This window comes from Rhinopithecus roxellana, chromosome 16 (assembly GCF_007565055.1).
Source record: "Rhinopithecus roxellana isolate Shanxi Qingling chromosome 16, ASM756505v1, whole genome shotgun sequence".
NCBI lineage: Eukaryota > Metazoa > Chordata > Mammalia > Primates > Cercopithecidae > Rhinopithecus > Rhinopithecus roxellana.
Window position 1 is genome coordinate 14,975,387 of NC_044564.1, and position 22,640 is coordinate 14,998,026.

Here is a 22,640-nt window from a genome sequence, read left to right on the forward strand (position 1 = left end):
TGTGTCTCCCCACCCCTCCTCTTTCTCATTTTTCAGAGTCCAGGGACCCTGAGGCCTGGGGGAGGGGAAAGGGGCCTGGGAGCAATGGGAGTGCCCTGTGCTGTTGGGTAATGACTCAAACAGATGTCCCCTTCCTCTGCTCTCCAGACACCGGCACTTCACACGCGCGTGGATGCATCATGAGTCTTCCACATATGCTGAGGCTGCCGTGGGTCTGTGCCCAACACCCACGGAGCTCCGGAAAATGACGAGCAGGAGGAAGGGCTGTGTAGGGAAGTGGCAGGGTCGGAGGGGCCGCGAGCAGGGGAAGCCGCCGGAACCCTGGTGGGCGCTTCAGAAGCCAGGGCAGGCAGTGCACACAGGAGCCCAGCCCATTCACACCCCCTGCCTGGCAGAGCTGCCCCCTCACTCAAAGCCTGCAAACAGGCCCATGGACCGACGCTGACCGGTCTGTTCTCCTGCAGACTGAGATGACATCCTGTGCAGGGGCGATGTCAAGGGGGAGCAGGTTAAGGGAAAGGGGTCTTCTACTTTGCAAGCCCTCACCATGTGACCGTCCACACACCTCTGCTGGTAGGACTTCCTAGTGGTCAGTCCTATCCTAGTTCTGAGGGGCTGGCCCCGGCTAGCAAGTGGGGTGTGCTTAGTGAAGAAGCTGATTGTGGGCTTTGGAGCTGGTCAGATCTGAGCTGGCATCCAGCCTCTGAGAAGTCACTATCCTCTGATCCCTGGTTTTCTCTGTCTGTGGAGCCCACTGCTCAGGGTCAAAGTCAAGGATAGAAGAGACAGTGCCTGCTCAATGTAATGCCTGACACACAGTGGGTGCTTCAGAAATTCAGGCAGAGCCCAAGATTGAGGGGGACACTGTCACTCCCAGCTGGCCTTGAGGGGAGCCCACTCCTGGGAAATCACCTCCAGCAGCTTCACTGCTCACGAGGCGGTTCAGGGCTCTGACCCCTGTCCTTTCCACGAGAGGGACGTGCAACTCTGCCCCTGTTCATGGAGCCCTTGAACCATTCACCTCATTTCCAGGACAGCCTTCCTACCCTCTCAGAGCACCCCGGCCAGGCTGTCGGGGAGATGCGAGTCGAGAAATGAAACAGACACCTCAAAAGCGAATATCTTCCCTACATATAAACTGAGTAGTGCAGTAATTATCTGATGGCACAAGAGGTGTAGAAGGCCCTGTGAGTGCCAGAGGGACAGAATGTTTTGTGGGGGCCATTAGTTCATAGAAGGGAGAGGCCACTTCACATGGTGAAGAGGCCAGGGAAGACTTCTCCCTGGAAATGGACATTTATGTGGGGCCCTGATGTAATCTGTGTGCTGTCTGGGGTTCTACTGTGTCCAACAGGCCAAGGGGCCTTCTCTGTGGCATTGGCTTGGCTCCCCTGCCTTGGCCCGAGTCAGTGGGACTAGGAATAAGTCACCTACTAGCTGAACTGGAAAGGGACCACCTCCTCACTAGCTGGGGACATGGGCCACAGCAGTGCTGGGGTGAGGGTGTGGCTGGGTGAGAGGCGGAGGCCACCCTAGCCAGCCACTTCCTGCTCCATGGCTGGGTCAGTGCTGCTGTGAGATGGTCTGGCTGTTCACCCTTCAAAGGAGAGACCCAAGAGTGGCCAGCCCCCCGGCCCCTCCAGCCCTGCCCTTATGCACTCAGCGTGCTCTGGCTCTGGGGCTGGCTGGAAGCACCTGCCCTGTGCCGGCTGTGGGCTCCTGTGGAAGTCAGAGTCATGGGAATGGGGTGGGGATGAAGAATGTGGCTTTAATGTAGCTGCCAGATGTCCTTATATCACAAATTGCTTGGGCTTTCCCTAGGGCTGGCTGCAAGGTAGGGGTGGGGTTCATAGCTCTCCCATGGCTGTAGAGCCTCACGCTTCTTTTGAGCCCCTGCACTGGGACCACCGGGCTCCCAGTCTCAGCTGGGACACCTGCGGGGAGACGGGAGAAGGACCTTGGGCAAATCCCCCAGCCTCTCAGCTCTGGGTGCCTGCTCTGTGAAGTGCACATCATCACAGTCTCCCTCCACAGGGAGGCCGATGTGGCTGAAACGATGCTCTGGTACAGCACTCATCACACAGCTGGGGTCCAACAGGCAGCCCGCAGACCTGCTCGAGGGGACCCACCTCTCCCCAAACTTCTCTCTCCTCCCCTCGACCTTCCCAGCCTTGGAGCCTACAAAGCCCCCGCGCTGTCTCCACCAAGCCACTGTCTCCCTGCAATCAGGAACCCCAGGGCAGGGCAGCCCTTCTGCATGTGCTCGGAGCACCAGAAAACCTCTGGTCCGTAGAGTTCAAAGGGCACGGGGAGCAGCCCACCTGGCCCCGAGACAGCAGCGGAACTACACTACCCAGAATTCCCGGGGCTGGCCAAAAAGGAAATGTCGTTTGTTCAAGGAGAGGCTCAGCTCCCCGAGCAGCTGCAGAGAGAGGGAGCGAGGGGGAGCGAGGGATTACCAGGGGGAGGGCGGGCTGTGTGCGGGGAGCGAGGGTGGAGAGCCGGGCGGGCGGGGAGGAGGAGGCGGCGCCCGCCCGCCGCCGCCTGCGGACCTGCATCCCCGCGGGGCCGGCGAGCGGGCGGCGGTCCCCGCGTGCGCCGGCTGCGCTTGGCCGGCGGCGGCGAGCGGACGCGGGGGCCGGGCCGGCGCAGGGGCCGAGTTTCTGCAAAGTTTGACCCGGTTGCCTTTCCGATGCTGCAGCAGAGCGAGGCAGCGCGGGGCGCGCCAGGCGGCTGCGGCGCGGCGGCGGGGCTGAGCGGCGACAGCGCTCTCACAATGATCATAAAATAAAGGAGGCGCGCGGGGTGGGGGCGAGAGAGCCCCGAGCCTCAGCCCTCCGCCCCCGGCCGCCCCCCGAAGTCCCGAGCCGGGAGGAGGGTGGGGGCCGGGGGCACCCACGCCGGCCCCAGATTCCAGTAGAGCCAAGGGACAGTGCCCGGGGAAGGGGGTGGGGGCGCCCCAAGAACGTGCCCGCGGCTGGGTCAGGGGCATTCGGAGGGCGGCGACCTGGGCCAGCGGAGCGGCCCCCGGGGCAGGTGAGTCGGCGGCGCTGCCCGGGTGGGGGCGTGCGCGCCAAAGTTCCCTGGCAGCGGCGAGCGCGCCCGACGCGCGGGGACCCGGGGCTGCTAGCGGCTGGAGAGGGGCGACAGAGGCGCTTGACGCGGCGGGGCGGGGGCACTACGCTCTCCGAGGGCCGGGGGACCCCAGCAGGGAAAGGGGTGCCCGCCGGATCCGACGGCCCTGGTGGGTGGCGCTGTGCCCAAGGGGCCGGAGGGACGGGGTGGGGAAGGGGCACCTGGCGCTGGCGGCGCGGTGGTAGGGACAGCGCAGGGCAAGTGCTCGTCGCCCCCTGCAGCGACAGCCGCTCGCCCCCCACCCCGCCCCCGGCAGGGACGGTATCAGCGGAGATGTCACGGGCGGCTATTATTCGCTGGTGCGCGCGGTCGTGCGGCCGCCACTGACGGAGCGGGCGCAGGGGGCGGGGGCCGCCGCCTCCGGGGAGACCGCCCAGAGCTGCGCCGTCAGCTCCGCAGCCCGCGCCCAGCGCACACGCGTCGCCGCCCCCGCGCGCCCCCCGTAGCAAAGTTCGGCTCAACTTTGAGGCGGGCCTTGACGCGCTGTCCCTTCCACCTCCCACCAGGTCCTCGGCGGCCGTGGCGAAGCGGGCGGCGGCGGCTGGAGCGCAGCCCCGGGACCCTGCGCGGCGGCCAGCAGCGACAGCGGCGAGGGGACGCGGCGTGCCCGCGTGGGGACGTCCGGCCGGCGCCCACGAGTGGGCGCCGACGGGGCCCGCGGCGCGCTCCCCCGACACCGGCGAGCAGCCGGAGTCCTGAGCTCGCCTCCTGGAAGCCGCGGGTCGGCGCTTGCCCCGAGGGCGCCGGGACCTCGGCCGGCGGACAGAAACTGCTCTGCAATTGATTCGGCCGCGCCGGGCGGGTGCGGGTGCGGGGCCCGGAGGGAGCGCGTGCGGAAGGCCGGAGGGCAGGAAGTCAGGCTTCTGCAGCGAGGGTGGCGCGACCGCACGGGGACGGAGCCTTCCTTATTTATGAGTCTGCCGGCGCTCGCCTGCTTCCTCCGAAGACTTGAGGGAGAGTCTGCGAGCTGCCGTCCCCGCGTATGAGGCACAGAAGGGCCGGATGTCAGAACGACATAATTATTCATTAAACTACAAACTTTTCTTTTTTTAACCCAAAGAATATCGGTGATTTTTGTCCACTGCGAGGAGAAGAAGAGCGAGCCCAGGGTTTGTGAAATGCAGCAGAATCCTTATTTATAAACAGGCCGAGGTAGTGATATATGCGACCCCCCTCTACTCAGTGACTTTTCTATCCTATGGATATCGGTCTTGAGAGTTGAGATTGGAGAGCAGCGCCGTCTGCACTGGGTCCTGCAGCTTCCGTCCTTTCAATGCCTGGTTTTCTCTGTGACTGCTGGCCTTCCCTGGAGATCAGAGCGCTCCTGTGTGCCATGGGCTGTATTCAGAGCATCGGAGGTAAAGCCAGAGTCTTCCGGGAAGGGATCACGGTGATTGATGTGAAAGCCTCCATCGACCCCGTCCCCACCAGCATCGATGAGTCCTCCAGCGTGGTGCTCCGCTACCGGACACCCCACTTCCGGGCCTCGGCCCAGGTAGTCATGCCTCCTATCCCCAAGAAGGAGACTTGGATAGTTGGCTGGATCCAGGCGTGCAGCCACATGGAGTTCTACAACCAGTACGGCGAGCAGGGCATGTGAGTACGGCCGAGAGCCAGCTCTCGGAACTGCTAGGGATGGCCGAGCTTGGAGGCCTGGTGAGGGGCGGCCGATAGGGGGGAAGGTGGAGATACCATGGAGACAGGACCCAGGCCAGAAGAAGCTTTAGGCAGGTATGCAGGTGGCCTCCTTAGCCCGGTGGCTCCCTGAAGAGTTTCCCTGTGGATCTAGATTGGAATCACAGTCCTGCACCCTACTCTGCCACTGTTTCCCCGGGGTTCCCGTCTCCTTCCTTGCAAGATGCCGAGAAAGCAGAGGAACATTCCTCCCAGTGTTTCCTGGCAGAGCAAGCGTGCCGTCCGCCTGAGGAGTGTTAGTGCCATCAGGGGTCACCAGAGAGGATGGAGGGCTGCCCTCCAGGCCTCTGGCCCTGTGGGGGCCCATGGCAGACACTCAGGCACTCTGCAACTCCCAGACCCGTGTGTTCAGGGCTTTGCGATTGGGCCTCAATTATCTTTCTGGCTTATACCAGTGCGTGCGAGGACCTGGGGGAGTGCTTCGCTGTTCCAAACGGCACTGTGTTTGAGAGCACAGTTAGTTTTAGAAGCCTGATTTCTTCACAGTGTAACGCTTTCTGTCTCCAAGGCAGAAGACCACTTTATGCAGACAAGTCCAGTGTTCCCCCGGCGAGGCCCTAGCAGCCACAGCAAAGAGGAGCCTCTCCTGCAGCCCTGAAGCCCCGTCTCCAGAGTGTGCCTAGGGTATTGGGGGTCCCGGTGAGGACCCTGGGGCCCTGGAGCTCCTTTCCTGGCCTGCTTCCTGACCCCAGAGAAAGCCGTCCCCAGGGTGGAAAGAGCTGCATTTAGGCAGAGTTGGGAGAGTGACTTCACATGAAGCTTCACCCTAAGACAGTGGTGGTGAAAATAGCTGTTTCTGAGCATGAGGAGGGCTAGGCAGGTCCTGGTGGGCAGCCCACCCATGCGGCCCTGTGACTGGCCGCAGACACTCCCAGAGCCCCTCTCAGCGTCTACCCTGTGCAGCTTCACTTCCCCGTTTTGCAAGTGGGGAAAAGAGGAGAATTTCCCCAGGAGTTGGAACTTATCACAGATTTAAGAACCTCGTGGGCCACCTGTAAATGAGAGGGGTGGAGGATGGTGGGACACCAAGTCTGGTGGCTTCTCTACTTAATGACTGCAAAGTTCTAAAGGAAACATGAGGATCACAGTAACCCTTAAATCCAGCGTGTGACTGTGACCGTCCCAAAGAGGTGCACGGGGGGGGCACATGCAGAGGCTCTCACCGGCCGTCTCCACCAGCCTGGTATCTGTGCCAAGCCCTTTGCGTCTCAAGAGCAGCTAGTAATCCAGTTCAGGCCGGGGGCTGCCTTTCTATTCTAAGCAGGGAAACATGATTCTTAGTTATGCAGTGAGGACCTTTTCTGAGAACCCTTAAGCCCAGAAACCTCCTCGGGCTTTGAAGGCATCCGGGGCAGTTGTAGAAACAAAAGTCTTCCTCGGGGTTTTGGGCTAAGCCTAGTTGATTCCCTAGAAGGGGTTGGGAAGCCAGTGTCTTCTTCTGAACTTGGAAAGACTTGAGCATTCGTCGGGACTGTATTCTAATGAGGTTGGTGCAATGTGGTGGGGAGGCCACAGGCCTGACCCAAGGTACAGACTCCAAGCCTCAGCTTCCCCTTCTGTGCACATGGGCTTCCGATGTCTTGACTAAGACTTCTTCTCCATCTGGTGACCCTGAGTAGGTGAGGGTGATGTGGCTGGAGCCAGGCCTGAGACTGGGAACTGAGGCAGCCTTGCCCTCCCTGTCCCAGTCCTCACTTCCTGGTTGGAAGAGCCTCATGCCTTCTTAGGCAGATGTGGCCGGGGGGCCAGGCTCTGCCACTTTCCAGGATGTGACCCTAGGCAAGTCCCTTTACTGCTCTGAGCCTCAGTGTACACATCTGCAAAATGGGGCTGGCAATAAACCCTTCCCCATGACTTCTTGTGAGAATCACTCAAGCCAACCAAATTTGCCATGCAATCAGCCCCGCGCCAAGCTCGTGGTGAATACTTACTGCAGGCAGTAATGGGATGGGGATCGTCCTTAGCGGTGTTGTCATTGTTACTGTTATTCTATCAGACGTGAGTGGCTAAAACTACAGAATTAGGACAGATGTCAGCCACACTGTGTAGTGAATCTTCTCCCCAGGCTGAGTCTTTGTCTGTCACGTAGGGCCCACTTCCTGAGTTTAAAACTTTTTAAAGCAGTGTAAGGCATGAAGAGCTTGCGTTTTAAAGTGGCTCCAGACCATTTTCCTTGCCCTCCCTCTGCCCCTGACGTTTCTCTCTGCTCCCTCTCGCTCTCGGGACTCCTCTTTCGCTTCAGGGAGCCTCTGTGTCCCACCCAGCTCATTCTCCCTGGGTGCACTGGCTGTGTAATCCCAGTTGGGATACACAGGGACCAGCCCCAGGGACAGGATGGAGTCAGAGGCTCCCTGGGAGGGGCGGCTTGGAGCAGTTGGGCAGAAGGGTCCACGTGTCCTGGCTCCTAAGGCCTTGGCCAGGCAGCCCCTGGGCTTCCATTCCGTGTCTGTCCATGAGAGTGAGAACTTCCCATAGGCTGCTGTGAGGATTCAGCGAGAGGCCAGTATGGGTGACCGTCCTGTAGCTGAGACGTAGAGGAGGAGGCTGCCGAGTGCTTATTAGTAATCAACAGAATCATCCTAATGGGCTGAGTGGCCAAAGAATAGAGTCCCGGATTCAACCTGCACCCTTGAAGGGCTCGTGGAGAAGGCCAGGATGTCACCTTGCTTTAGCTCCTTGCTGAATGGAAATAGAAGCATTTAGGTGGGATTTAGTTATTTATTTTTTTTAATTTTAATTTTTATTTCTTTCTTTATTTTTTGAGACAGTCTTATTCTTGTCCCCCAGGCTGGAGTGCAATGGTGCCAATCTTGGCTCACTGCAACCTCTGCCTCCTGGGTTCAAATGATTCTCTTGCCCCAGCCTCCAGAGTAGCTGGGATTACAGGCACACACCATCATGCCCAGCTAATTTTTATATTTTTAGTAGAGACGGGGTTTCACCATGTTGGCCAGGATGGTCTCGAACTCCTGACCTCAGGTGATCTGCCTGCCTCAGCTCCCAAAGGGCTGAGATTACAGGTGTGAGCCTTAGGTGGGATTTAAAACTCCCTTCCTGTCTCCCCTGCCCCAGGCCTTCCATTTTCCGAGTTTTTAAGCCTTGTGGCATGAAGGAAAGGGAACAGTGGTTGGGGTGACCAGGAACCCCAACCAGCCCAGAATTGTCCCTCTGCTCTGCCTGGCCCAGGGTCAGGTAATTCTTTGTGCTGGTGGGGGGTGTCCTGTGCATGGGTAGGGGGCTGGGCAGCGTCCCTGGCCTCTACCCACTGCGTGCCAGGAGCACATCCCCCCAAGCTGTGACAGTCAGTAATGTCCCCAGGGAGGGCCCGATGTCCCCAGGAGGGGCTATGAAATCACACCTAGTGGAGGACCGCTGGACTTGACTCAGACAATTCACATCCTTAAAATGAAACCCAGGCCCTGTGCTTTAGTGGCCCGGGGAAGGGACAGCCAAGTAACGAGAGCTAGGTTAGGGCTTTCATTCTTTACAAATGGACTTGTATCCAAAATGTTAATTCCAGATACTTAACCGAAATCCATCATACCCCCAAACATTATCCCTGCTTAAAATTAATCCCTAAACCAGGAGGATCACTTTTTAGAATGACATTCTGGGTCTGAAATATTTGAAATGGAACAATTAAAAAAAAAACAAAAAACAACAACAAAAAAACCACACCATCTCAATAATACCCTGACTTTTACAGACAGAGCTGGAAAAGAGTGAGTTTCTCTGTGCCAGCATCAGAGAATTCTATGTGGCTTTGGGTGCAACCCACATCGCTTTAAAAGCCAACCCCCCCGCCCAAATTGTTGGAGACACCTGCCTCCACAGCCCGGCCCCCGCAATTCCTCAACTGCCACCTGTCAGCTGGCACAGAGTCTTCTAAATGACAAGTCACAATTTCTCGCCTGTGTGGGAGAAGTTTCACGTTGTCCCTGGTTTGCCCTTCTCTGGAGCCCCCTGGGAACCTGGCCCACAGCCACGCCCATGGCCAAGGCCAAGGCCAGGGGCAGTTTATGGCTCTGGATTCTGCCAAATGGCAGACTGGGTGGGGAGGAGGGGGAGCAGCTCAGATGGAAAGGGTTTCTTTGGGTTGATGGGGACACTGCTCCATGCTCGTGTGTAGCAAGGTGTGAGCCCCAGCTCCCAACCCTTGGGCCAGCCTCTTAACCTTTCCAAGCCTCACTGTTCCTGTCTGTGAAATGGGAATATGAGTTCGCCCTCATAGGGTTGTGATGATAAGAGCTTAACCCAGCACCTCACATATACCAGGCACTCAATATATGGTAGCCGTCAATACCACAGCTATGAATCATGATACTAACAATGTCTTATTCATTATGCGGTGCCTGTCAGAGTCAGCGGAAAGGTGGCTGTCTTGTTGCTGTTGTTACATTATTCCTTCTCCTGGGTTTCATTATCCCTTCTCCTGTCTATAGCATGAATGCTGTCACTGTGTTACGAAAGACCAGCGGGGCCGGGCGTGGTGGCTCACACCTGTAATCCCAGCACTTTGGGAGGCCGAGGCTGGCGGATCACGAGGTCAGGAGATCGAGACCATCCTGGCTAACATGGTGAAACCCCATCTCTACTAAAAATACAAAAAATTAGCTGGGCGTGGTGGCGGGTGCCTGTAGTCCCAGCTACTCGGGAGGCTGAGGCAGGAGAACAGCGCAAACCTGGGAGGCAGAGCTTGCAGTGAGCCGAGATCGCACCACTGCACTCCAGCCTGGGCAACAGAGTGAGACTTCATCTCAAAAAAAAAAAAAAAAAAAAAAGAAAGGCCAGTAGTCAGCCTGGACAACACAGTGAAACCCTGTGCCTACAAAAAATACAAAAAAATTAGCCAGACACGGTGGCGCATGCTTCTAGCCCCAGCTACTTGAGAGGCTGAGGTGGGAGGATCACCTGAGCCCAGGGAGGTCAGAGCTGCAAGTGAGCTGTGATCGCACCACTGCACTGCAGCCGGGGCTACAGAGTGAGACCCCATCTCAAAAAAAAAAAAAAAAAGTCTGGTGGGAAGGGACAGGGCAGGGGTAGAGGGACTGCTGGGTGCCACCCAGCCCTGCTGGGATGACCCTGAGAATGGCTACCTCGGGCGCCTTCCCACCTGCCATCTCCCAGCGTCCTCCCCAGGAACTCGGGAAGGCCTCGTTTTATGATGTGGTCACAGCTTCTAAGACCTGAAGCTGGTTGCCCGAGCAGTCTTGCTCAGCGCCAGCAGATCTGGGGACAGGCCATGGAGGAATGTCCCTGTTGACCACGTGGCCTCTTCCTGAAGCCGGGGCCTGAGCGTCAGTTGTGTAAAGAACAATTGAGGAGGAGGCTTCCTCTCTGTAACCGGAAGGCGGCCTCCCCCATCTGCTGGGCCCTGGCAGAGGCAAGGGCGGGGTGGGTGGGAGAGGGAAGTCCTTGTTTCAAGGCTTTGGGGTGGGAGGAAGTAAGGGGGATGACCCAGCCTAAAGAGAGCTCCCCCAGGACCAGCCCCGGCCAAGGGATCGCTGCAGCCCTCATCCACCGTCCAAGCACTGGAAACAAACATTGGAGACGTGCGAGGCGCCACTCAACAGCCGTAGTAATCAGGGAAATGACAAGTTACATACTGACATCCTTTGTTTTGCTGATCAGAGTTGGGTGCAATGAAAAAGATCAGTGGTGCCCAGTGTTCAGGGGAGGGGAGCGTCTTCACCTGTTGTTTGTGGGAGGACACTTGCGGCAGGCGAGGATGCTGAGAGGTGAGCCTGGCTGTGCCTGTTACCGTCCACACGTGCAAGCCCTTTAGCTCGGTGGCTGTACATTATTTGAGATGGAGTTTCACTCTTGTCGCCCAGGCTGGAGTGCGGTGGCATGATCTTGGCTCACTGCAACCTCCACCTCCCGGGTTCAAGCGATTCTCTTGTCTCTGCCTCCCGAGTAGCTGGGATTACAGGTGCCTGCCACCACACCCGGCTTTTTTTTTCTTTTTTTCATATTTTTAATAGAGATGGGATTTCACCATGCTGACCAGGCTAGTCTCGAATTCCTGACCTCAAGTGATCCACCTGCCTCAGCCTCCCAAAGTCCTGGGATTACAGACGTGAGCCACGGTGCCCAGCCTGTACTTTTAGAGCTTCTTACAGAAGCTTTGTGCCCCTAGCTCAGGGCCTGCATATTGGAGGCGTCCAAAAAAATAATCTACTGAACAAGTGAGTTAATGATCACGTGAACCGGGGAAGCAGCACATAAAGATGCACATGGGCCGGGTGCGGCGGCTCACGCCTATAATCCCAGCATTTTGGGAGGCTGAGGCAGGCGAATCATCTGAGGTCAAGAGTTCGAGACCAGCCTGACCAACATGGCGAAACCCTGTCTCTACTAAAAATACAAAACTTAGCGGGGTGTGGTGGTGCACGCCTGTAATCCCAGCTACTCAGAAGGCTGAGGTGCAAGAATTGCTTGAACCCAGGAGGTGGAGGTTACAATGAGCCAAGATCACTCCACTGCACTCTAGCCTAGGCAACAGAGCGAGACTGTCTTAAAAAAAAAAAAAAAAAAACAATGCACAAGTAAGGATGTTAACTCCAGCACGGCTCCTAATAGCAAAAACCCAGGAACAACTCAAGGGTCCCTTAAGAGGGAGTGAAATTATGGTCTGTCTGCAGTGCAGACTCTGAGGCAGGGCCACAGGCCCTGAAGACAAGGTAGAGCTATGGATACTCCCACGTGGGGAAATGGTACATTGTTGTTACATTTTTGTTTAAAGTTATCAAACAATATGTAGGAGGCCGGGCGCGGTGGCTCAAGTCTGTAATCCCAGCACTTTGGGAGCCCGAGACGGGCGGATCACGAGGTCAGGAGATCGAGACCATCCTGGCTAACACGGTGAAACCCCGTCTCTACTAAAAAATACAAAAATCTAGCCGGGCGAGGTGGCGGGCGCCTGTAGTCCCAGCTACTCCGGAGGCTGAGGTGGGAGAATGGCGTAAACCCGGGAGGCGGAGCTTGCAGTGAGCTGAGATCCGGCCACTGCACTCCAGCCCCAGCGACAGAGCAAGACTCCGTCTCAAAAAAACAAAAAAACAATATGTAGGGTACAAACCCATTTTTGTTAAAAAGAAAATACTGAAGTTGGGAACATGTCCTGTGTATATGCAGAGAGCAAGGTCCCAAAGGATGTTTACCGGAGTACAACACGGGGCACACGGGGAGGGGTACATGGGGAGGTAGGTTTCAGGTTTCACTTAATAAGCTTTTTTTTTTTTTTTTTTCTGCAACGCAGTTTCACTCCTGTTGCCCAGGCTGGAGTGCAGTGGTGCTATCTCGGCTCATTGCAACCTCCGCCTCCCGGGTTCAGGCGATTCTCCTGCCTCAACCTCCTGAGTAGCTGAGATTACAGGCGGGCGCTACTGTCCTCAGCTAATTTTTGTATTTTTAGTAGAGACGGGGTTTCACCATGTTGGTCAGGCTGGTCTTGAACTCCTGACCTCAAGCGATCCGCCCTCCTCTGGCTTCCATAGTTCTGGAATTACAGGCGTGAGCCACCGCGCCTGGCCTAAAAGCACTTCTTTTATAACTAAATTTTTTTTTTTTTTTTTTTTTTTTTTAATGGAGTCTTGCTTTGTCGGCCCAGGCTGGAGTACAGTGGCCGGATCTCAGCTCACTGCAAGCTCCGCCTCACGGGTTTACACCATTCTCCTGCCTCAGCCTCCCGAGTAGCTGGGACTACAGGTGCCTGCCACCTCGCCCGGCTAGTTTCTTTTTTTTTTGTATTTTTTAGTAGAGACAGGGTTTTACCGTGTTAGCCAGGATGGTCTCGATCTCCTGACCTCATGATCTGCCCGTCTCGGCCTCCCAAAGTGCTGGGATTACAGGCTTGAGCCACCGCGCCTGGCCTATAACTAAAATTAAACAGGCTCTGTTGGTCTTTCCTCCTCGTGTTAAATCCCAGTGATCCACTGCTGTGCCTGGGTTAAGAGGGGTGGGGTCGGCAGGGAGGTGTCTGGGTCCCAGAAGGAATGGAGTTTGTTGTGGTGGGGGAATCCCTGTGGGCAGGCCCTGTGGGAGGCGAGACCTCCAGCCCTTCCCTTACCTGGTGAACAGGTGTTGGGGAGACCAGGAGAGCACGGCCTGGTGGCCTGGTGGTGGTGGGGAGAGCCTGGGGGGGGGCAGCAGCACGGGGGGAAGTCAGGAAGCCGGGATGCCTGTCCAGTGTGGAATGGGGGCTCTTGGGCAATCATTTCTGAAAAATTTTAAAGCTTTTACAGAATGAGTACTTTCAGCAAATTTTATCAGATTATAGAATCCATACCGTTGGGGGGTAGGTAAAATAATTCCTAACTTCCTGCCTGGCCCGTGTGAGGGGCTGAAACCAGGGCTGAGCAGGAGACTATGTGGCATGGGCAGGCCCTAACCCGGGAGCCTCAAGTCTTTATCTGTAAAGGTGTTTCTTTTTTTTTTTTTGAGACGGAGTCTCGCTCTGTCACCCAGGCTGGAGTGCAGTGGCTGGATCTCAGCTCACTGCAAGCTCCGCCTCCCGGGTTTATGCCATTCTCCTGCCTCAGCCTCCTGAGTAGCTGGGACTACAGGCGCCCGCCACCACACCCAGCTAGTTTTTTTTGTATTTTTTAGTAGAGACGGGGTTTCACCAGGTTAGCCAGGATGGTCTTGATCTCCTGACCTCGTGATCCGCCCGTCTCGGCCTCCCAAAGTGCTGGGATTACAGGCTTGAGCCACTGCGCCCAGCCAAAGGTGTTTCTTAAGGTGCCCAATGTGAGCCGCTTGTAGGAGGTGGAATAATATTTGAGTCAATCATTTAAGGTTAAGGCTAAATTTTATTTTAATGCAACATATTTAATGCCTGTTAGAACATATATCTGTATATATAGCATATCCAACCTGCTATTTCAAAGGTGTTTCTAAATTTCGTTGACTTTTCTTTCTTTTAGTGACAGGGTCTTACTCTGTTGTCCAGGCTGGAGTGCTGTGGGGCAATCCTAGTTTACTGCAGCCTTGACCTCCTGGGCTCCAGCAATCCTCCCACCTTAGCTTCCCAAGTAGCTGGGAGTATAGGGACGCACCACCACATCTGGCTAATTTTTAAGTTTTTTGTACAGATGAGAGTCTCTTGTTTTGCTGCCCTGGCTGGTCTTGACCTCCTGCGTTCAAGCGATACCCCACCCTCCAGCCTCAGACTCCCATAGTTAATTCTTTTAAAAGCTGATTAGGTCAGGCACGGTGGCTCATCTCAGTAGCTTGGGAGGCTGAGGTGGGAGAATCGCTTAGGTTCCATTAGAGGCTGGTGGGGTAAGAGCTGGGTCAGACTGGGGACCTTGGCCCAGTGACTTCCCCAGCTGTGTGACCTCAGACCCGGCCTCTAACTGCCCTAAGTCTCCTCCGTGAAATGCACCCCACAGCCCCAGCCCCAGGGAGGTGTGCCCGGCGCAGCCCGTGTGCTCAGGGAGTGGTACCTGCTGTCAGCACTTGCTAAGGAGACCGTCCAGCAAGAGGCTCTTGCAGCTGCAGCCCTGCAGGGTAAGCAGAAGCTCAGAGCAACTTTAGGGGCTCAGGACTCCTCACAGAGATGCCCTATGGGCTTTGGGGGAGACCCCAGTGTGCACTGACAGCCATTGATCCTGGCCACAGACATTGATGGTACCTGAAGCTGGGCCAGGTGCTGTGATACATCCCAGATATGTGGTGATGGGTGAGGCAGGCCTGGCCCTGCCCTCACAGTCTCGTGGTCTGTCTGGGAAAGAGACTGGCAGCAAATGAGTGCATCAGTATTTAATCACCGTCATGAACAGGCCACAGGGCAGTGGGATGAGATCCAGTGGCGTTGAATACCAGGAGGCACCTGGCCCATGTGGAGGGTCCAGGCAGGCTTCTTTGGGATGGTGGCTGCAGAGCTGAGTAATGAGCAGCTATGAGTGAGGAGAGGAGGAGTAAGAGGGGAGAGGAGGAGAAGGAAAAGGGGGTGGAGGAGGAGGAGGATGAAGATGAGGACGAGGATGACACTTCTCCCGGTAGAAGGCCCTGAGAGGGAGGAGCATGGCCCACTGCAGCAGCTGAGAATGGCTGGGGCCCTGGAGCCCAGGGAGGACGTGTGTGTACACGCACGTGTGTGTACATATGCATGTGTGCATGCACGCGGGGCTCTAGTCTTCAATTGTGTCAGTTTTAAGGGCATAGGGGAGTCATGGCCGGTTTAACAGGGTTGGAGCCATGCCATCGGATTTGTGTTTTTAGAAGATACCTCGCGCTGCTTCTGGGAGGGGAACAGATTGCAGGAGGCTGGGAGACCAGGGAAGGGTAAGGCCAGGGTGGAGGCAGAGGAGGAGAAGGGGCACAGTCTGGAGGGGCGAGGGAGAGTCCAGGATGGCGCTGTGTCCTGGAGACACAGGCCTCACCATTGCTGGCCAGGCCAGTAGCTCTGTCCACCCCTTTCAGGGCTTCATGGCCTGTGGTGCCAAGCAGGTGCCCTGCAGATGTTTTTTGGGTAGGTGACGATGGGACTCAAGACAGGGACACTGTGGGAGGCTGAGGAAGCCACTTCAGCCCAGGAAGCATTCTGACGCCTGGGTTCCAGCCTGGACTTGCCTGCTGTCCTTTGGGGTCACTGGGCAGATGGGATTGTGACAGGTGGCCCTGCCTGCCTCTGCCCACAGCCATGGAGGTGAACGGCCTGCTGGGCTCCTGGACTGGACAGCTGCCCGGGGCCTGCACTCAGAAGGGCCCCGAGTGTGGTTCAAGGCTCTGCTGTCACTGCATTGAAAATCTCAGGTTGTTTACAGCCAGGCATGGTGGCTCACGCCTGTAATCCCAGCACTTTGGGAGGCCAAGGTGGGCAATCACCTGAGGTCAGGGGTTTGAGACCAGCCTGGCCAACATGGTGAAATCCCGTCTCTACTAAAAATGTAAAATTAGCTGGGCATGGTGGTGGGTGCCTGTGGTCCTACCTACTCAGGAGGCTGAGGCAGAAGAATCACTTGAACCTGGGAGGCCGAGGCTCCAGTGAGCAGAGATCTCACCACTGCACTCCAGCCTGACAGAGTGAGACTCCGTCTCAAAAAAAAAAAGAAAAAAAGAAAAAAATAGTAATGAAAGGTCAGAAAAGGCTTCAGGTCAAAATAGGGCTTCAGGTCAAATCAGGGCTACCTGGTCTGGGAGAGGCACACCTCTAACTGCTCATGCCACCCTCAGAGTGTCTCCAGAAGCGTCCACTGACTGCTGCTGGTTGCACCAGGCAGTGAGTATCAATACATTTCATCATCACAAAAACCTGGCAGGCAGATGTCGGCGGATTGTCCATGGGCTGCTGATGAGACGGTGGAGGCTCCGCGCGTCTGTGACTGGACCGCAGTGCGAGCAGCTGGGGCTAACAGTAGACCCTGGGCTGTCGCAGGTGCCCCTGAGCTACACATCTCCCGTACCCCTAGCACCCGCCAGGTGGGGGGATCCCTGCAACCTGGTGACGATTTGGCCCTGGGCCTGGCCCTGAGCCATGCCCCGCATGACGCAGTGCTGTCTGCCAGTCCGGGAGGCTCCTCACCTGTCTGTGTCTGAGCCAGGGCCTGGGAGTTTCAGGACTGCAGAAAGGAAAGGAAACCCCAAGGCTGGGGTCAGGAAGAGGAGAGCTGTTCTGCTGCCCAGCCCCTCCCCCAAACCAGGCCTTCAGCTCTTTGTAAATGAAAGGGGGCAAGGCCAAAGCAGGGTTCCTTATGCAAGTTTGCTTTCTGCCCTGAAAAACCAAAAAACGGGAATCTGTTCCCAACAAGTGTAAGCTCTGGGTGAGGACAGAGCGGGCGTTTTCTTCTGAAATAGGAGACCAGGCCCCCAGTGGGCAAAGAGACTCTGACCCGCTTCTTCATCCGTGCTGGGGAAAGAATGAGCAGGCTCACCCCGTTGTCATCCTGCCTGCTGCTGTGGACCTCCCCAGATCTTTGGAATTACTGGGTACTTCCAGACAGTGAGGTTGTCTGAGCTTCCTCCAGGTTCCCTGAGTCTGGCGTGCTCAGGGGCTGGGCAGGAGATGCCCATTAAGCAGGTGTTACTCTAATGAGTGAGCTTTTCAATGAGATGAACAGGAAAATTGGCAAAATCATGTTCCTAATCATTCCTCCTATAGCGGCCCCTATTTTGCTAACTGCTAACATTATATGATGTGTAAGTAGGGGAATGCATTTTTTAAATTATGGTAAAGCCTGTGTAACATTTTATAAAATTTACCATTTTATTTTATTTTTATTATTTTTTAAAGACAGGGTCTGGCTCTGTCACCCAGGCTGGAGTGCAGTGGCGCGATCTCAGCTCACTACAACCTCCGCCTCCCAGGTTCAAGCGATTCTCCTGCCTCAGCCTCCCGAGTAGCTGGGATTACAGGTGCCCGCCACCACGCCCAGCTAATTTTTGTATTTTTAGTAGAGATGGGGTTTCACCATGTTAGCCAGGCTGGTCTCAAACTCCTGACCTCAAGTGATCCACCATGCCTGACAAAAATAGACCATTTTAATCATTCATAAGTGCACAGCTCAGTGGCATTAGGTCCATTCAAGTTGTTTTGCAGCCTTTACCACCATCCATCTTCAGAACTCTTTTCTTTTTCTTTTTTTTTTTGAGATGGAGTCTTGCTCTTATTGCCCAGGCTGGAGTGCAGTGGCACGATCTCGGCTCACTGCAACCTCCGCCTCCTGGGTTCAAGCGATTCTCCTGCCTCAGCCTCCTGACTAGCTGGGATTACAGGCACCCACCACCACGCCCGGCTAATTTTTGTGCTTTTAGTAGAGACGGGGTTTCACCATGTTGTCCAGGCTGGTCTTGAACTCCTGACCTCAGGTGATCTGCCCACCTTGGCCTCCCAAAGTGCTGGGATTACAGGTGTGAGCCACAGCGCCCAGCCCAGAACTCTTTTCATCTTGCAAAACTGAAACTTTGTCCCCAAGAAACATCAACTTTCCGTTCCTCTTTCTCCCAGCCCCTGGCAACCTCCATTCTACTTTCTGTCTCTATGAATTTGACAACACTAGGGACTTCACATAAGTGGAATCCCACAGTATGTGTCTTTTTGTGGCTGGCTTATTTCACTCAACATAATGTGTGTTGTAGCCTGTGTTGGAACGTCCTTCCTTCTGAAGGCTGAAGAACATTCCATTGTACGTATATAGCACATTTTGTTTATCCATTTATCTGTCGTTGGACACTTGGATCGATTCTACCTTTTGGCTATTGTGATTAATTCTAGGAACAGGAATGCATTTTTTTTGTTTTTAAAGGTAGAGTCTCGCTGTGTTGGCCAGCCTCGGCCTCCCAAAGTGCTGGCGTTTCAGGTGTGAGCCACTGCGTCCAGTTGGGAATGCTTTTTTTTGAGACAGTTTCACTGTGTCACCCAGGCTGGAGTGCAGTGGCACAATCTCAGCTCACTGCAAACCCAGCCTCTCAGGTTCAAGCAATTCTCCTGCCTCAGCCTCCTGATTACAGGATTACAGGCGTCTACCACCGTGCCCCGCTAGTTTTTATTATTATTTTTTTTTTGAGACAGACTCTCACTCTGTTGCCCAGGCTGGAGTGCATGGCATGATCTCGGCTCACTGCAACCTCTGCCTTCCGGGTTCAGGCGATTCTCCTGCCTCAGCCTCCTGAGTAGTTGGGATTACAGGCATGTGCCACAATGCCTGATTAATTTTTTGTATTTTTTTTAGTAGAGACAGGGTTTCACCATTTTGGCCAGGCTGTTCTCAAACTTCTGACCTCATGATCCGCCCGCCTTGGCCTCCCAAAGTGAATTTTTGTATTTTTATTAGAGAGGAGGTTTCACCATGTTGGCCAGGCTGGTCTTGAACTCCTAACCTTAAGTGATCCGCCTGCCTCAGCCTCCCAAAGTGCTGGGATTACAGGCATGAGCCACCACGCCTGGCCAGGAGTGCATTTTTAACAGTAGCTTGTTCCTGGGAGTACCCACTGTGCACGTAGGTGAGCAGAAGACACAGTGGGCACAGGCTGTCCTGAGTTTCCTTGTTACAGGTGCCTTGGTGGAAACAGGCGCCCGGGTCCCAGGCTCCACCACTTGGCCAAATGTCCTTAGGAAAAGGTAGCCTCATTGTCCACCCCCAGCCTACCTCTTTGCTTTCTGTATCTGCAGGGTGGGGTTGCATGGAGAAGATTGTCTGTGAGCCTGTAATGTTAAATTAAGGGGCCTCTACAGCCTGGGACGGGCTCCCAGATGCTACTGTATCCACGGCCACATGGGAGTGTAGGATCTCTATGTCCCAGGAGCAACTTGGGCCAGGCCGGCCACCTTTTTCTGTCCGAGGGTTATGATTATAACAGCGGTAGTGATGACAGTGACACTCCCAGCTATTGTCTGACCCCCTGCCCCCAGAATGTCAAAGGGGACCAGGTGGTCTGCTGGGTCTGTTCCATCCTTAGGGCCCAGGACAGCCCCCTGGCCTACCAGGGAGACACAGAAAAGCCCTCCTTGAGTGACCGAGTGAGTGAACTGGCCTTCCTTGTCCTCAGGTCCAGCTGGGAACTCCCCGACCTCCAGGAGGGCAAGATCCAAGCCATCAGCGACTCTGACGGGGTGAACTACCCCTGGTACGGCAACACCACGGAGACCTGCACCATCGTGGGCCCCACCAAGAGAGACTCCAAGTTCATCATCAGCATGAATGACAACTTTTACCCCAGCGTCACATGGGCCGTGCCCGTCAGCGAGAGCAACGTAGCCAAGCTCACCAACATCTACCGGGACCAGAGCTTCACCACCTGGCTGGTGGCCACCAACACCTCCACCAACGACATGATCATCCTACAGACGCTCCACTGGCGCATGCAGCTCAGCATCGAGGTGAACCCCAACCGGCCCCTGGGCCAGCGCGCCCGGCTGCGGGAGCCCATTGCCCAGGACCAGCCCAAAATCCTAAGCAAGAACGAGCCCATCCCGCCCAGCGCCCTGGTCAAGCCCAATGCCAACGATGCCCAGGTCCTCATGTGGCGGCCCAAGTACGGGCAGCCACTGGTGGTGATCCCGCCCAAGCACCGGTGACAGCCAGGGCCACCCACTAGGTTTCGCAAATAATAATACCGCTGAAAACAAAACTCAGACTCACTCTTCAGTCATTCAGCAAGATACAACCGTTCTACCCTCTCCAGCGGGCGGATCTCACTGTGCTGAGGCCCCCCGGGAAGGCCTCCCCGGCACTCGGCACCTGCTTCCTTTCAGGGAGGGGGGAGACCTAAGCAGGACAGACAGACCCCACGTGCGCCCTCAGGGTCACCTCTGGTCTCCTTGCCTCTCCTTTTGCTCACAGCTTCAGTCACGCACCTGTAACAGATTCCCTGAAACACTGCTTTTTCCGTTTTTTAAAAACTCCTCTTATGGGGGTTCAGGGGCAGGAGGAGGAGGAGCCGATTAGGAGGGAAGCTCCGGCCCCGATCAAAGAGACAGATCCGCACTGCTGCCGATTTGTGGCGCTGGCCGGCCTTCCCCTCGGGTCCCCCTGCCCTCTGTCATGCGGCCTTATGTAGACTTGCTTTGCCAAACTTTTGCCTTAAGCTGAATTTAAAGGAAGAAAACCAATTGGAGAAAGAAAGCAGGATCTCTTTTCTACCGGACTTTTCCTCTTCTGCCAGAGGTGGAGGGAGGGGTGGGGTCGCCTGTGAGGGTCTCTTGAGCCCTTCTTCCCGGTTGTCTTGGGAGAAGAGTGAGGATGGGCCTTTAGACCTGAAACCAGCTGCTCACTCTTTCTTTTTGGCAGAAACAAAACCACAGGCAGATTCCGCCTGAACAGCCCCTTCTCTCCCTCCACCCCCAGGTCTCATCCCGGCACCTGCGGAGAGGGGCTGTGAGCCCTGGCCAGGGGGTGGCTCTGCCAGCAGCCTGGCCTCTTCTCCCGTCTCTTCCCAGCAGCCTTAACTTCCCTTGGGCGGCTCTAGGAAGAGAGAGGGAAGCTCCTGTGAACCCAGGGAATTTTCACCCTCAGTCCTCAGGACCCACTCAGGTTGAATCCCTGGCCCTCCCTCCAGCTGTGTGGTTTTTTCCTTCTCCATCCACACTGGTCCCAAATGCCTGGGGGCCAGCGACCCGGACCGCCGACACACAGCCTCAGTGTTAGTCTCAAAGGTAAGGAAGGCAATCACATCCCTTCTTGCAGGGCATGTTAAGACTTGAATCAGGTGGGCCCCGGCCCCTGTGGCTGGCTGGCCCCTGGTGTACTGTAAAAGGGCCAAGACAGGGCTCGTTCTCAGGGGCGCCCCTCCCAGGCCTTCGGGGCAGCGGATGGTGCAGTCAGGCTCTGGGTGTCACACTGATGGCGGTAGAAGGCACCTGAGCTCTAGGGAAGTCTTGGGAGGCAGTCGGCCGAGCCCCTGCTTCCTGTCCTCGAAGTGAATCCAGGCCAAGGGCTGGGAGGGCCGGGTGGGCTCATGGTAGAGAGGGGTCAGAGCCACTCTGGAGGCTGGGCTGGCACAGTGGAGAGTGACAGGTGAGGACAGACGTCTGGAAGCCCATCCCTGGGACCTGCCCTCCCTCGGTCCCAGGTTACTGGAGCCTCAGGGCTTACTGAGTCCTGACCCATTGTGCCAGGGTTCTGGGCAGTGTCTGCCTTGTGGCCACTTGCAGGGGCGATTAGGGGACATCCCACTGAAGCCGTGTTCCTTCCAGCTTGCCAAACACACAGCTACCCGCCCGGGGCCCATACTCAGCCTAATAATTACCAAGCACAGAAAACCATCCATTTAGAAAAATAATCCATTTCTGCTGCAGCTGAGCCACTTGTAGGAGTCTCCGTGACAGCGTGGGACAGTGTGGGCACCGAGGTCCCTGGCCTGCTCCTTTGTCCACGGGCTGTTGCGTTTATTCAAGGGGTGCTTAATGACTGTTCAGCCTCTGCCGTCTGTCTCCAGGCCCAGCTCGTGCCAGGAGGCTGTCCTGGGACACGCTGGGCTGGAGCTGCCGGCTGGCACGGTGCTCAGGGGGCCCCTGGTGGGGGCCAGGACCTCCCCACAGAAACTGCAGGTTCTCTTTTGTGAGGATGGAGGCCGTGCCACCCAGAAAGGCAGTAGCTTTGGGGGAACAGCGGGTCTCAGCTGCACGTCTGAGGACGGGTGGGGACGGGGCTGGATCTTGGCCTTCATTCATTGGAGACTTCTCCACTCAGGTCTTTGTTGCACTAAAGCAGGGACAGGACCCTGGGGGTTCAGGAAGCGGGTCTCAGGCTGCCGGGTTCTTCCCGGAAGTGGGGCTGGAGAGCAGAATGGAAAGGGGCTTCCTGAGCTGCTGGGGGGTGAAGGACCCCCAAATCCCCATTTCTTGAGTGTAAGCAAACACTCGAGACAGGAGCCAGCACCCCTCCCACTGCATGCCCGGCCCCCGGCCCACCTTGCCCCCTGACCCACCTTCACCTGTGCCCCTTCTTTCCACCCTTCCTTCCTCACTGAAGAAGGGCTGGGAAGACCCTGGAGAGGCTGCAGGTCTGTCCTGACACTCAGCTAAGCCCCAGTCTGCCCCCTCAGCCTCCTTGCTCATGTTGGAGCACAGGCCCCAGGCTTCCTGCCGGGGCCCCGATTCCTCTTATGTCCCCCAGCCCCGCCCTGGCGTGGACATCCACTCACTCCTTCCAGCAATAAGAACCATCCTTGGTCGTGGAGAGTACTGTGAAACCAACCAATGCACTTACCAGGAGGCACAAGACTCTTGAAGAAGATGTAAAATGAACCTTTTTTTTTTTTTTATAAAAAACAAAAAACAAATATTCATAAAGAGAAATAAAATGTAATTTTAAAGTAGGCTTGGCTAGGTCCTGGATGTTTCTGAAGTGGCGATTCACTTTGGG

At 56.1% G+C, this 22,640-nt stretch overlaps 1 protein-coding gene across 1 annotated transcript; it reads left to right on the forward strand.

The window, feature by feature from the left end:
• The first annotated feature begins 3,568 nt into the window (after positions 1-3,568).
• On the forward strand, positions 3,569-22,593 carry FAM78A (family with sequence similarity 78 member A). Its single transcript, XM_010360960.2, has 2 exons — positions 3,569-4,731; positions 19,324-22,593. The coding sequence occupies exons 1-2, from the start codon at positions 4,409-4,411 to the stop codon at positions 19,850-19,852; spliced, it is 852 nt and encodes a 283-aa protein (XP_010359262.1). The 5' UTR covers positions 3,569-4,408; the 3' UTR covers positions 19,853-22,593.
• Positions 22,594-22,640: the final 47 nt, after the last annotated feature.

What these genes read in the sequence shown, in the direction of transcription:
- FAM78A (XM_010360960.2), top strand. Translation starts at nt 4,409, where the DNA reads ATGCCTGGTTTTCTCTGTGACTGCTGGCCTTCCCTGGAGATCAGAGCG. An exon ending in CAGTACGGCGAGCAGGGCAT is followed by an intron (nt 4,732 to 19,323) that starts GTGAGTACGGCC and finishes CCTTGTCCTCAG; the next exon opens with GTCCAGCTGGGAACTCCCCG.